Consider the following 15,477-nt stretch of genomic DNA (forward strand, 5'->3'; position numbering starts at 1 on the left):
TTGTAAAAAAAGAAGTTACAGAACTATATCTTATATGCACCTTAAAATGCGTGTCAGACACTCTCTAAAAAATGTAAACAATTGAAAGGGGCGGAGGGTGTATATTTTACATATATCTTAAAATTCTAATCATTATTTTTAATTTGTCATTGTATTTATACACTCTTAGTACTATATATATCACCTTACTTTAATTATATTTTAGATTTTATAATTTTCGGTTTAAATTTTCAATATAATTTTATTTTTGAAAGATATTCGATCTATTCGGTCCAAAACCGGACCGAACTGAATTATTTTGGTTCGGTCAAGTCCGGTCTATATTACAATTTCGATCCGGTCCGGTCCAAGAAAAAAAGGTAATTCAGTTTTTCGGTTTATTCGGTTTGGTCCGGTCCGAACCGAATCGACCGAATACTCGGCCCTAATATTGTGTTCGATTGAATTAATAAAAACGGGATGAAAGAAATGAATTCGAAATCAAAGTTCAAGCACCCTCACTTTATATATTTATTTTTCAATTCTTCTTTCCAAACTGTTATTATTGTTCATTATTTTACTTATTTTGGACATTATTTTCTCTTCAATTAAACACAACATAAATAAAGGTGTAAGACGAAGATATAAAACCCTAGAGGAAAGTACGATTGCGACATAATCTTATGCTAACATAATCTTATATTCAACAATTTCTTTTATTAAATATTTTAAAAATAAAAAATACACCTATAAAAGTCAAATTCAGACAAAAACTAAGACCAGTTGGTTTACTCGCTGAACTTAGACTCTGTGTGGTAGTGCTGTTAAAAATTGTTGTGCTATGAGAAAAAGTGCAAAATTAGATTACTGGTTGATAATTTTTTTTAATTTACGCATATTTTGAGATATAATATATAAAAATAATATTTTTGAGAAGGTTTGATAGTGAAACTGATAGCTACTTCCTAAAAAGTGAAAACAGTTTTTTTCAAAAGCATGAACAAACATACTTTTGCTAACAACAGTTTTTAGCCCAAAAACTCTTTTACAGACGGCAACTTTTAAAATTTAACAAGCACCCATTATGGGCAAAAACTGTTATAACTGTCTGAAACAGCAATACCAAACGGGACCTTAGTGAACTTGGTGACAAAAATTCAGACAGTCCTCGCCCTCAAACGGGGAACATTGGGAAATTTTCCTTTTTACTAAAAATATTCTATTTTTGTATTATATGATATATTTTTTTAATAAAAAAGTAATCTACTAATTTGTAATATACAAACACATTAATTTCATCTCATATTTTCAATGATATAAGTGATCGTTTTAATAAAATTTTATTAAAAAAATATCGATGCGTAACACGAATAAAATGCTAATTGTCACATAATATCGGAGGTGTTCGGCTCCCCTTAATATTAAAAAGAAGTTTATAATTGTAAAAAAAAAGTTTTTCTGTGAGAACGGATTTGTTTAAAAAAAAATTGAGATTCAAATGGGCACATCTTTGAAAATTTTAAAACAAATATGTCTTTGAGAACACGGTTTATTTATCATGTACCCACGACACACATTAAACACAAAATTTATGATCCCGATTGGTGTATTTTTTGTGCAAGGAACCAATTAAAATGACTTAAGTTTATAAATTTCTCGCTTGTTGGGTGCTCACAGACAGTTAGAAAATTCTTCTAAACAATAGGGTATTTGATCACACGATGGCTTTTATATAATTAACAGGTCAACAACAAAATTCATTTTTGCTTACCTTTTTTCTTCCTTGATTGGTGTACATTCAAATTCCGATAAGAGTATGGAAAAAAAATTGTTGAAATAATTATTTTCTTTCAATAATTATAGATTTTTTCCAAGAAGGTGAACTAAATATGTTAGTTTCCGATTGCTCAGTAAGTCATTTTTAATTCTAATTGATATTGAAGTGAAGTTTCCGCGTCAAGTAAAATGATATTTGATTATTGATATTTGTTTTATTGATTAAAAGTTATTTTATTTTCAAATACAAAGATAAAAAGAACTTCTTGGTTAGATTTGTAAATAAGCTACTACCTCTGTCCCAATTTATCTGTCTTGTTTGACTTTTTGCGGTCAAATTGACCGAATTTTGACCAAAAAGTTCACATAATATGTTATCAAAAATATTTATAAAAATTAAGTTATCAGAAAGTATGTTTAATCTACATTAAAATGTATTTTTCAGTTTTTCAGAATAATAAAAAAATAAATTTTATTTACGGTCAAAGTTGAGTCAGTTTGACCATCAAAAGTGAAACAAGACATTTTAAATAGCTAAATGACGACCAAATGCAAAGAACTGACGATGTCAAATACCAAACGGGGTGTTAGTGAACTTGGTGACAAAAATTCAGACATTCCTCGCCCTCAAACGGGGAAAATTGGGAAATTTTCCTTTTTACTAAAAATATTCTATTTTTGTATTATATGATATATTTTTTTAATAAAAAAGAAATCTACTAATTTGTAATATACAAACACGTTGATTTCATCTCATATTTTCAATGATATATGTAATCGTTTTAATAAAATTTTATTAAAAAAATATTGATGCGTAATACGGATAAAATGCTAATTGTCATGTAATACCGGAGGTGTTCGACTCCCCTTAATATTAAAAAGAAGTTTATAATTCTAAAAAAAAGTTTTTGTGTGAGAACGGATTTGTTTAAAAAAATGAGATTGAAAGTGGGCACATCTTTGAAAATTGTAAAACAAATATGTCTTTGAAAACACGGTTTATTTATGAAAAATTGACAAAAATAACTCATTTTTTAAGATTATTAACATAAATGCCTGCTTTCAAATAAATGGTCAACTATAGCCGATCAAATACTTAATCAACAAATGCCTATCGTGTTCAGTGGGTTACTGGGTGTTAGAATTAGTGCCTACTACTTGCAAAATAAATAAACTCAGAAGTAGAAAAAGTTGTGGGGACATGATGTCACTCTCGTCCTGGTGTCCTTTCCTTCGTGGCGACTTTTCAGGTCTCCTTATTAGTATCATAATACCCTAATACTCCACCATGTTATGCGTGTCATGTATTACACCATCCACAAATACGTATTTCGTCGGCCATTATTGGCCATAAATTGAAAACCGGTTATTTTTGTCAAAAATTTTAAAAAACTGGTTATTTTTGTTCATCACCCTTTATTTATCATGTACCCATGACACACATTAAACGCGAAATAATCCTGATTGGTGTATTTTTGGTGCAAGGAACCAATTAAAATGACTTTAAGATTATAAATTTCTAGCTTGTTGTGTGCTTAGAGACAGTTAGAAAATTCTTCAAAACAATAGGGTATTTGATTGGTGTACATTCAAATTCCGATAAGGGTATGGAAACAAAATTGTTGAAATAATTATTATCTTTCAATAATTATAGATTTTTTCCAAGAAGTTGAACTGTATACAACCTCTGGCTGTGACAGTATGTCATTTTTAATTCTAATTGATATTGAAGTGAAGTTTCCGCGTCAAGTAAAACGATATTTGATTATTGATTTTTGTTTTATTGATTAAAAATTATTTTATCTTCAAATAAAAAGATAAAAAGAACTTCTTGGTTAGATTTGTAAATAAGCTACTACCTCTGTCTCAATTTATCTGTCTTGTTTGACTTTTTGCGGTCAAATTGACCGAATATTGACCAAAAAGTTCACATAATATGTTATCAAAAATATTTATAAAAATTAAGTTATCAGAAAGTATGTTTAATCTACATTAAAATGTATTTTTCAGTTTTTCAGAATAATAAAAAAATAAATTTTTATTTACGGTCAAAGTTGAGTCAGTTTGACCATCAAAAGTGAAACAAGACATTTTAAATAGCTAAATGACGACCAAATGCAAAGAACTGACGATGTCAAAGAAAGGAAGGTCTCATCTTCTAGTCATGTTCAAAGGCTTCTAACTTGATAATAAGCTGCAGACAGATGATTCCAAAGGAGTAACTTGATAATTTCAGAAACCTCTCCTCCCCTCTGCAGACTATACAAAAGAAGTCACGTCACTTTGAAATGGTAAATGCATGCATGGGTATTATCATCATGGATTCATGGGCAGAAAAGTAGCTGGTATTTCTCATAAATAAAATTTGACTTTTTTGCTGTTAGAGTAGCTGGTTCATTCAAAATTTTTGACATTTCAATTGATTAGAGATTGGGGTGGAGCACTAGAACCTGAAACTTTAGTTTCATATTGATTAGGATAAGCAAGCGCTAATACTCGCAAATACTCTCCAAATCCTTTAAAACCTTAAATTCACAATGCAGATTTTGAATGTAGAAAGGTTTTATTATTGAATACACAAGAAAGAAAGAAGAGAAAATTTTCTAGGATTTTAATTTCAATAAAAGATTATTCATATGTTACATCATAAGATTGTTTATATAAAAATAGAAAATCCTAAAACGAAAATCACTATTGTATTTTGCAGTTTTGGCACGTTCATGCAATATCTCCCATCTTGTCCTCAATAATCACTATTGTATTTTGCAGTTTTGGCACGTTCATGCAATCCAACGGCGTGAGCATGCCATCAGATATTCTCAACAGCATGATCAAGCAGTACTTGACGCGATCATGTCTTTGTTCTTCTCCCATTAATCACACTCTTAATATGCACCGAAAATCCTATGAAATCCATGAGAATGCTATGATTTAGCCATCTATAGTATAGAGTAAATTAACAAGGTTCCCATTCCAAATATTAAAATTATTTATTCAAATACCAAAAAAATACCAAATATTAATTTGTATAAAATTCCAAAAAAAAAAGGTTGGGTTTGACTTTCTATTGCACAGTGCCTCAAAAAGTTAAATTAATTTTGAAAATTATAAAAGAAAAATATTAAGAAGTAAAACAATGAAACGTAAGAAGGAAAAAAATGCAAACAATAAACACAGAATGTAAAACATGTAAACTCTTCCATCATCTCAAATCAACTCAACTCACAGGTGGTCCTCCAGCAAGAGGCCACACCACCATATCCCAGAAAATTGGGAGCAGCACCCAAAAGAAGAGCAGCCCACATGATTAATCTAAGAGGAGTTATTTAGAGTTACCCTACAATAGAGTGAGTCGAGGAAATCAATGTTGTTATGGCTCAATTATTTATTTCTTTTGAAACCTACCACCCAACTTACATTTTTTTTTCTACTAACGTTACTTTTATATTAAATTCTACATTATTTCGTTAAGTTTGACTTTTTTCCGTTAAAACAATCGGAAAAAGAAGAAAGTGTTGCCGGAATCTGGGCAGCCCAGAAACCTGCACCGTTCCGGTGACCTTTCATTTTCCGTCCAAGCCAATTCATGGTCAAATCAGCTATGTTTTCTATAATTTTCAGTCAAAATCACTCTATACAAACTCAACAATCACTACAAAAAATCAGGGCTTTTGCGACGGACGACGGTTTTTTTTGTGTGCCTAACTTACGACGGAAAATTTATTTCGTCGTAATTATTAACGACGAAAAATAAATTATGTCGCAAGTTAATTATTTTATTATTAAAACTATCACCAATTGAATAAAAAACTGGAATCAGCTGCGCAGAAGAACGACGTCGGCTTTAATTTACGACGATAATTTTGATTTCCGTCATAAGTTCAATACCTTATTATTATATGGGTGAAGGACAAATTTAGCCTATTTTTACACAAAATTGACAAAAATAACCAATTTCTGAAAAGTTGGTCAACTTTGGCCGATGGGATACCCAACTGTCAATGGAGTATCAACTTTATATAAGATACCCAACTGGCAGTGGAGTATCCTATATATGAAATACCCAACTACCAGTGGAGTATCTTATACAAATTGGGATACCCAACTGACAGTGGAGTATTCGATCGGTCAAAATTGGCCACTTTTTTCAGAATAGCTATTTTTGTTAAATGCACAAACAAAATATGGAACAATTAGAACAAAAGCATGCATGTATGCAGGGCTGTTCACGAATTCGTGAACGAGCTCGAGCTCGGCTCGTTAAGAGCTCGTTCGGCTCGGCTCGTTAACGAGCTCGTAGCACGAGCTCGAGCTCGAACAGACAATAATATAAATGAATGTCTCTGTTCGGCCATACTGCTTGTTACGGTAACAAGAATGCTACGTATTTCGAAAAAGATCTCAAAAACAAACATAAATGAATGAATAATATAATCACAGCTCAAGATTTGAAACGGTTCGAGAACTCTATCATTTCTCTGACACTAACTTTTTTCGAAACTAAGATTTTTTTTGTGAAAAATGAGATAATACAAAAGTATCTGCATGCATCAGAGGATTACCCTTGCAGCGCCAACTGCAGCTAACTGCCACCAGCTCATTTCGATAGATTGTTTTTTTGGTTGTGAAATTTGTTAAAATGAAAACATGCATTTATAGACAGAGAAATCAAGTAGAAACGGTTATATGCCACCACAGACTTTGTATTATTATGTACAATAATGTTTTATTATTACGTACAATGGGTCCGAGTTGGTGGGCTGAAACAAAATTAGTAGTAACAGGCCCAGCTAACTAAAACAAAATAAAGTTATATTATGGATACAAGCTAAAATAAAACAGAAAATCTATGTTCTTTTAATCAGTATGAACCTAGTGGGCTAAAACAATTATACACACGCATGCACACACATCTATTACTATTATATAAAAAAGACGAAACATTGAAAGTTTTGGTACAGTACCCGTTTTTTGGTACACGTTCAATTTATTAAATTACCCTTATTTTACTTAAAAGTCTTATTAGCCTTACTAGTCGAATCATAATAGAAAAATAAATAAAAATCGTTTTCATCAATAAAACGTTACCTTCTTTTATTTCTCTATTAAAACAACTTTTCTAAATATCACGGATAAGTTTATTTAATAAAATAGAATAATAATATTATAATCACTAATAACTAATAAATTAACTTTTTCAGCTACTTAATTATTTATTTTATTTAATTATTATTTTACTTAAATACTTTGTTAAGCTCTTTAACATTAGCAATCCATAAATTTTTAACTGCTTTACAAGAACAACTTAGCATCATCGTCCTTATTCTTTGACAACAACAACAATCTCATCTCATCGTTTAAGACAATCTGCAGCCCTAATCAACAGGGGTGAACAAACAATCGACTAAACCGCAAAACCGACCCAACCCACCCCTTATTTCGGCCGATGGAACGCAACTATCCAAAACTCGAAATTTAATTGGTTTAATTTTTTTGTTGACCCGAATATAATAGGTTGGGTCAAGGTTCAAAAAATTTAAATTCTTACTAACCCAACTCAACCCAACCTAACCCGATTTTATATTTATAGTATTATTATTTGAAATTTTAATTTATATATTTATTATAATAAATAATATATTTGAAATAAAATTATTTTTTTACGCATAACACACCGTAAGTTATTTATTTTAAACTAGAAGAGTACACAGTATGTATAATATCCAATAATATTTATCTTCTATTAAACTATGGGGTATACTTCAATTTTGATTAAATTTATTTGTAATTTTGAATCCTAAATATATTTAAGTAATTTTATTCAAGTTTTAACCCAAACCAACCCGACCCACCCCCACTCAATTTTTAAAGGGTAGGGTTTGATTGACAATAATTTTTTTGTTAACGGATTCATTTTTTTTAAACCGAATTAATTGGGTTGGTTCGATTTATTACCTCTAACCCGGCCAATCCGACCCGCGTTCACCCCTACTAACCAATAGTTGTCGCGAATATATTTTGTACGGGTCCACCGTAAAAAAAATATTTGTTTTATATAATTTTTACTATTAATATAAAGACAAATATACATAAAATAAGCATTATCTTACAATTCAATTACATAAACAAAATAAAAATAATAATTTGATTTTTGAAGTCGAATTATTTATTTATCTATATTATTATATTAAATACGAAATTTTATGGTCCTTCCTTCAATCACATAATTTCCCTTTATTAAAAAAATTACTCAATTGCACTTACTTAATTAATATCTAACCAATTATCTTTATAAGTAAAATACGTTGTCTTTTTTTATTTTCACCAACTAAAACAACTTTTTTCTCTACAAATATTTTATACAAATATTTTTAATCTATACATTTTTTAAGTAAAACATGTTCTTTTTTATTTTCCTCAAAAAAAAAAACTTTCTCTAAAAATATTATGCATAATTCTTTTTAATATATGTTGATTATCTATTTATCTTCTATACTATCTATCTATATATATTATCTATATTATTATATTAAAGACGAAAAATTGAAATTTTGATTGTTGGTCCTCTAGTTACTCCATTCTCAGCCTCGGATTAAATTGATGAGAAACGTTAGATATGGTCTTAAAAATTATTATTATTGTGGTATAAGTTTTGAATGCCAACAATGTATTAATATTATAATTTATATATATATTAATAAAAACAATTAACTGTTATCTCTCAATTTTGGTTATTTAAAAAATTAAATAAATAGTGTTATATATCCGTTAAACTACTACAAACATAGTCTACTTATCCTAATAAACATTACAATCACAACTTATCCTATTATTAAAAAATAAATAAATAGTGTTATATATCTACTAAACTACTAATTTTTTAAACGACTAGATATAGTATACTTATCCTACTAAATTGCGACCACACACGTTATCCTATTATTTTTATTATAAATTTATAATTATTCTATATTTATATAAATATTTTAAAACTATATTTTAAATATTAACGGAAACCCGTGCATCGCACGGGATTTAAACTAGTCTATCCTATATTATAATAGACGAAACATTAAAAGTTCGGTAGTCGGTCGGGCGGTACTTAATGAAAGTACTTAATTGCCCTTACTTAATTGTTCTAATTCTAATTATTGGGTCGATCAATTCTAATTCTAATTCTTATTGATATTGAAGTCAACTTTCTCTATTACTTTACCAATTTTAATTCTATTTTATATCGAACTCTATATCTCTATAATTTATATTAAATTCAACTTCTTCTACCAATTTAAGTTTTAATTCATATGGAGTTCTATATCATTCTAATTTGTTATTTCGGGCTAAATTAAATATAAACAAACTAAATATAATTCCTAAGATTTGCTTGATAGATAATGTGACTCGGGTTAAGATAAATTAATAATACTATCAATCATCCTAAAAAAATTATACTAATAAATTTGGAAAAACAAAATAATATATTTTATTTATCGAGGATTAAAAAATACATTATACAATTGATTCACACTAAAACAAAATTAAAATAAAAATACAATTCGATCAACAAAAAAACATATATACTAATTATTCAGTCTAAAATAAAATTATCTTATTGATCCGGAATTAAAAAAAATTAAAATTAAACTAAAAATAATTAATTTGATTTGGTCAGTGTATTGGGCATCGGGATAAAATAAAATAATGTAAATCACTGATCCGAGATAAATCAAATTAATATTAGACCCAGTATAATTCCTATCCTATTCATGTGAAATAAAAAATCTAATTTTATTTAAGACATATTTTTTAAAAAAACACTTAAAATTTTCAATAAAACTATATCGTTAGAGTTATAGTTAATTGATTAAATAATCATCATGCTAAAATAATAGTTTTTTTAAGTTACCAACATAATGGAGACATTATATTTTCACTCTCAATAAAATAATAATTTCATTATAATAATATTCCCCCTTACCATGTTATCACTTTAAATAAGTTTAAATATTCTAAAAAGTTATGAACATATATGTTTGCTTATATAATTATCATGAAGTCATATCATTTAAAGATTTAAATGAACAAAATTAAGAATTGAATTCAAGTATTTTTTTTAAAATTATGTAATATTAAAAAAAATCTGTACAGTGCGTGCATCGCACTGGTTTTAAGCTAGTATATTATAATAGACGAAACAATAAAAGTTTGGTAGTCGGTCGGTCGGTACTTGATGAAATTACTTAATTACCCTTACTTAATTATTCTAATTCTAATTATTGGATCGATCAATTTTAATTCTAATTGATATTCAAGTCAACTTCCTTTATTGCTTTACCAATTTCAATTCTATTGTATATCGAACTCTATATCATTATAATTTATTTTAAATTCAACTTCTTCTACCAATTTATGTTTTAATTCATATCGAGTTCTATATTATTCTAATTTGTTACTTCGGGCTAAATTAAATTTAAGCAAACTATATATTATTATTAAGATTTAGTTGATATATCATGCGAATCGAGTTAAGATAAAATCATAATACTATCAATCCTCCTAAAAAAATTATACTAATGAACTTAGATAAACAAAATAATGTATTTTACTTATTCAGGATAAAAAAGTACATTATACAATTGATTCCGACTAACACAAAATTAAAATAAAAATACAATTCAACAACAAAAATAAAATCATATATACTAATTATTCAGTCTACAATAAAATTATCTTATTGATCCAAAGTTTTAAAAAAATAAAATTAAACTAAAAATAATTATTTGATTTGGTCGGTGTATTGAGTATCGAGTTAAAATAAAATAATGAAAATCACTGATCCGAGATAAATCAAATTAATATTAGACTAAATATAATTCGTATTCAATTGATGTGAACTAAAATATCAAATTTTAATTAAAACATAAATATTTTTTTAAAAAAAATACACATAGAGTTATTAATAAAACTATATCGTTCAATTAGTAATATTATCTTTTTCAAATATCTTTTATAGAATTATAATTAATCGATTAAATAATCACCATGCTAAAATAATATTTTTTAAGGTCCCAACATAATGAAGACATAATATTTTTACTCTCAATAAAATAATAATTTCGTTATAATAACATTTCCTCTTTTACCAATGTTATCACTTTAAATAAGTTTAAATGTTCTAAAAAGTTATGAACATATACGTCTACTAATATAATTATTATAAAGTTATATTATTTAAAATTTTAAATGAACAAAATTAAGAATTGAATTCAATTTTTTTTTAAATTATATAATATTAAAGAAGATATGTGTGATCCGTGCATCACACGAGTTTTAATCTAGTATATATATTTATACATATATATACATAATAAAGTGATTTGTACGTTAGGAGTATATCTGTAATTTTAGAATTATTATTAGTAATTATAAATTTTAAAGAGATTAAATATATTTTTAAATTGTATATTTTATTGCGAAAAATTAAGAATAAGGTTTAAAAATATACTATAACAAAATTAGGGTGAAATATACATACATATATATATATATATATTAATAATTTTAAGATTGGAAAAATGAAAAATTTATTGCAAAAATTATAAATAATAATAATAATAATAAAAATTAATGGTAAAAGGGTGGCAAATAAATAAAAATTGATAACAACATATATAAAAGACCCTGGGTAGACTAGTTTAATATAAGAGTAAAAACCAAAATACCCATCATTTGGGGGAGTGGTGCCCAAAATACCATTTGGAGGGACGGAGTGTCCAAATTACCTGTTGAATACGCATGTACAACATGCGAATTTTGTGTTTTAAAAATTTGTAAAGGATACGCATGACTGACATGCGTATTCATTCAGTCATGCGTATTTCTTGTTTTCCAAAAACTGAATACACATATCACGTATTCTTTACAAAAAAAATGAAGGTTGTATATGCACTGTTATAATGATGGTCCCCGGGTATGCACGTCAAAAAACCTACTGAACACGGATATGATATGCTGCAACAATAGTTTACCATGACCGAACCCCATAATTATTTACTAGTTAACATAACTTTGGTTAATTATGGCTTCTATATTACTTCTACAGCATTGGAAGTTTGGGAAAAATGGCGAAAGAAGCTGGCGTGCAGAATATCACATTGATAAACTCGGCATTCACAGGCTCAGACAATGGCCTACGAATCAAATCATGGGCTTGGCCGACAAATTCCTTTGTTAGAAACGTTTTATATCAAAATATTCAAATGAGAAATGTTGAGAATCCTATCATCATCGACCAGAACTACTGCCCCAACAATCAGGGTTGTCCTCGTCAGGTACCTGAAACTTGAAAAATAATTACCTGAAACTGAAAGGATCCAGGATCAGAACTTTAAGTTTTTCTTTCGCTTTGTAACGTTAAATTATTTGTCCTTACCACAGACTTCAGGGGTAAAGATAACAGGAGTGACGTATAAAAATGTCCAAGGCACGTCGGCTAGCAAAGTTGCAGTGGCTTTTGATTGCAGTCCTACTCGTCCGTGCACGGGGATCAAATTGCAGGACGTAAAACTCAGTTATATGAATACAGATGCCCGATCAACTTGTAAAAATAGCGGAGGAACAACTACTGGAATTTCTATGCCAAACAGTTGCTTGAAGAAATAGTTGTGGAGTGTAGATGTATAAAGCAAGGGTATGTTCATAGTCACTTATTTAAATAATTAGGCTCAGATGTCTTACAAATTAGTATGTGTTCCAATAAATTTGGGGATAAGCGAGAGGACCAGAGAGATAAGCTCTTACCAGTTGAGCTATCTAATCGCACTCTGGTCATTAGTTAAGTACAGGCTAGTAAGTTTCCTTTATGCTTTTGCTGAAGATGAGATATCAAACTGGTGAAGACTCTGTAAAATTGCTTCCATTTGATGTGACTAGCATGTAACTGTAAATTTGTATTATCAAAAAAATCTTGATTTTGATAATCATGGTCATAGTTGTCGTCCGTCAAACTCTTTTTAAACATTTTTGAAAAAATTATATAAGAACCGAAACATTTAGAAAAGTTTGATAGTCAGGCAGTTGGCAGATGAAATACGTTATGCAAAGGTAAAGTTTTATTTCATTATTTTGTAGTTTATTCAATGTACTAGACATTGTCAAGACAACACAAATGTAAACACATTCAACATGAAACAACCAAAACCATTTCCAAACTAAGGAACAAATTTGGAAACTTTCAACTTCTCAATAATAGAAATGAATGAGGATTTGGTATTCCTATAACCAAAGAATCCATGCTCCTTGCTCTTGTTCATAGTATCTAAAGGATTCTCAATGCCAAGAAGGTAATCAATATGTGACCAACTTCCAATATCTTCAAGCTTAGTAGGCACCAGTTTGTGTTGTTTTACAATCTCATCCCACACACTCCCTTTATCCTTCATCAACTCCAGTAGTGTCAACCTATCTCCGTCTTCAAATTCTCCGCATTCCACCTCAAATCGCTCTGCCAGCACCTTCCAGAAATGCTTCCACTTGAACACATCTCCATTACTGCAATTAAACGCTTCATTTTTTGCGTTTGGATCCACTGCAGCCCATATCTCTTGCTCAGCAATCAAGTCAGCATCCGAGGCTACTGAATAGCTACTCCAAGATTCCTTAGTCCCTGGAAACCTCAGAACTGCACCCTCATGTTTGCATATTGCAGCATAAACACAGATAGTACATATAATATTTGTCATACTGTAAGGCGAAAAACCAAATATAACTCCAGGCCTATGGACTGACCAAGTCAGGCCATCTTTTTTGGCTACATATTCAGACAAGATATCCTCTTGATTATAGTAAAAAATTGGAGCATCTAGCCTTGGAAGATCTTCGGTATACGGAGGATCATGTGCTGCTGTCCCAAAAGCTTCAAAACTACCAAAATAATGCTTTATCCCAGTTTGTAAACAAACATGTTGCAGTCTTGGTGCATTTGAAAACACACAATCCAACACATTTTTAAACATTTTAGCATTGATTTCGCAATTTTCATCTGCATCATGTCTATTAGTCCAAGTGGCATAAAAGAGGTGAGTCACATCTTTGAGGGGGGATAGTTTGCTTTCAGTTTCTTCAGCATTGGTAATGTCACACTGAATGTACTCAACAGGGTGGTTTGCATCCCATAACGGTCTCGGACGACGAGCAACGCCATAGACTTTCCAAGGGCCTCCGGGAGTGTCAGGGCGAGGGAGAATCTCAGCCAGACTGTTGCCTGAAATGCCTGTAATGCCCACAACCAGGGCCACATTTTCTTGATTCAGAGGTTTCTAAAGTAAGCATTCAAAGGAATAAGTCAGTAATGCACAAACAAAAGATGGAACAATATGAACAAAAGCATGCATAAACATATAAATGTAGGGCTGTTCACGAATCGAGTTGTTCGTGAACAAGCTCGAGTTAGGCTCGTTAAGAGCTCGTTTGGCTCGACTTGTTAACGAATTCGAGCTCGAGCTCGAACAGACAATAATATAAATGAATGTCTCTGTTTGGCCATACTGCTTATTACGGTCAGAAGAATGCTACACATCCCGAAAAAGATCTCAAAAATAAACATAAATGAATGCATAATATAATCACAGCTCAAGATTTGAAACGGTTTGAGAATTCTATCATTTCTCTTACACTAACTTAAAATAGTTCCGATTTACCTGTTTTTTTCGAAAGTAAGATTTTTTTTTGAAAAATGAGATAATACAAAAGTATCTGCATTAGAGGATTACCCTTGCAGCGCCAACTGCAGCTAACTGCCACCAGCTCATTTTGATAGATTGTTTTTTGGTTGTGAAATTTTGTGAAAATGAAAACATGCATTTATAGACAGAGAAATCAAGTAGAAACGGTTGTATGCCACCATAGACTTTTTACTATTATGTACAATGGTTCGGAATTGGTGGACTATAACAAAATTGGTGGGCAAAAACCAAATTAAATGAAGCTAATAAATTATCAGTTGATCGGTATTAATAGATCTAGCGAACTAAAATAAAATTAATTTATATTATGGGTATGAGGTAGAGATGCACAAAAGGCCCACCGGGCCGGGTTTTGATCTGGCCTTGAAAATTCCAGGCTTTGACCGGGCCGGACTTTTCGAGCTTTGACTTTGACCGGGCTGGCCCGGGCTTTTCGGAAATGTCAAAACCCGTTTGGACCCTCGAGGCGGGCCTAACCGGGCTTTTTTCGGGCCGGATCGGATCGGGCCGGGCTTTTTTCTAATTTAAATCGGATCGAGTATTATTAGAGATTCCAAAGAATACATGTGTTAGCAACTAGATCATCGTAAAAATGTATTAGTTTACATGGAATATTTGTATGAAAACATTACTTCGTTGAAAACATTTAAGTTCGGTAAAAAATAAACATGTTTATATAATATATTTTATCATTGTCATGATAACAATGATATCCAAATATTCATAACAGTGATATCCAAATATATATAGTGTACTTATTATATCTTCTTTCATTATTTATTCAACGAAGAATATAATGCAAACGTGTAAATTTTATAATGCAAAAGATGGAGAAAAAAGCAGCCACATGATTCCAGAAAACCTTAATCTTAATGTTGTGTAGGACCGAGTAAAACTGAACCGATGCTAAATCGATTCGTTTCGATTCGGTCCTGATTTTTTCAGAAATTCGGTCTATTCAGTCCGGACCGAATAGACC

The 15,477-nt window shown here is 29.9% G+C and overlaps 1 protein-coding gene across 1 annotated transcript; it reads right to left on the reverse strand.

Annotated features, from left to right (window-relative positions):
• Window positions 1–12,848: 12,848 nt before the first annotated feature.
• Window positions 12,849–14,677, reverse strand: LOC141659465 ((S)-8-oxocitronellyl enol synthase ISY1-like). Its single transcript, XM_074466349.1, has 2 exons — window positions 14,526–14,677; window positions 12,849–14,072 (listed from the first exon to the last, which is right to left on the reverse strand). Exons 1-2 carry the CDS (start codon window positions 14,610–14,612, stop codon window positions 12,966–12,968), a joined length of 1,194 nt encoding a protein of 397 aa, XP_074322450.1. The 5' UTR covers window positions 14,613–14,677; the 3' UTR covers window positions 12,849–12,965.
• Window positions 14,678–15,477: the final 800 nt, after the last annotated feature.

This window comes from Apium graveolens, chromosome 5 (assembly GCF_009905375.1).
Source record: "Apium graveolens cultivar Ventura chromosome 5, ASM990537v1, whole genome shotgun sequence".
Lineage (NCBI taxonomy): Eukaryota > Viridiplantae > Streptophyta > Magnoliopsida > Apiales > Apiaceae > Apium > Apium graveolens.

Coding starts and splice junctions, on each gene's coding strand:
- LOC141659465 (XM_074466349.1), bottom strand. CDS start 14,612: ATGTTTTCATTTTCACAAAATTTCACAACCAAAAAACAATCTATCAAA. Junction 14,073..14,525: donor CTGCAGTTGGCGCTGCAAGG/GTAATCCTCTAA, acceptor TGCTTACTTTAG/AAACCTCTGAATCAAGAAAA.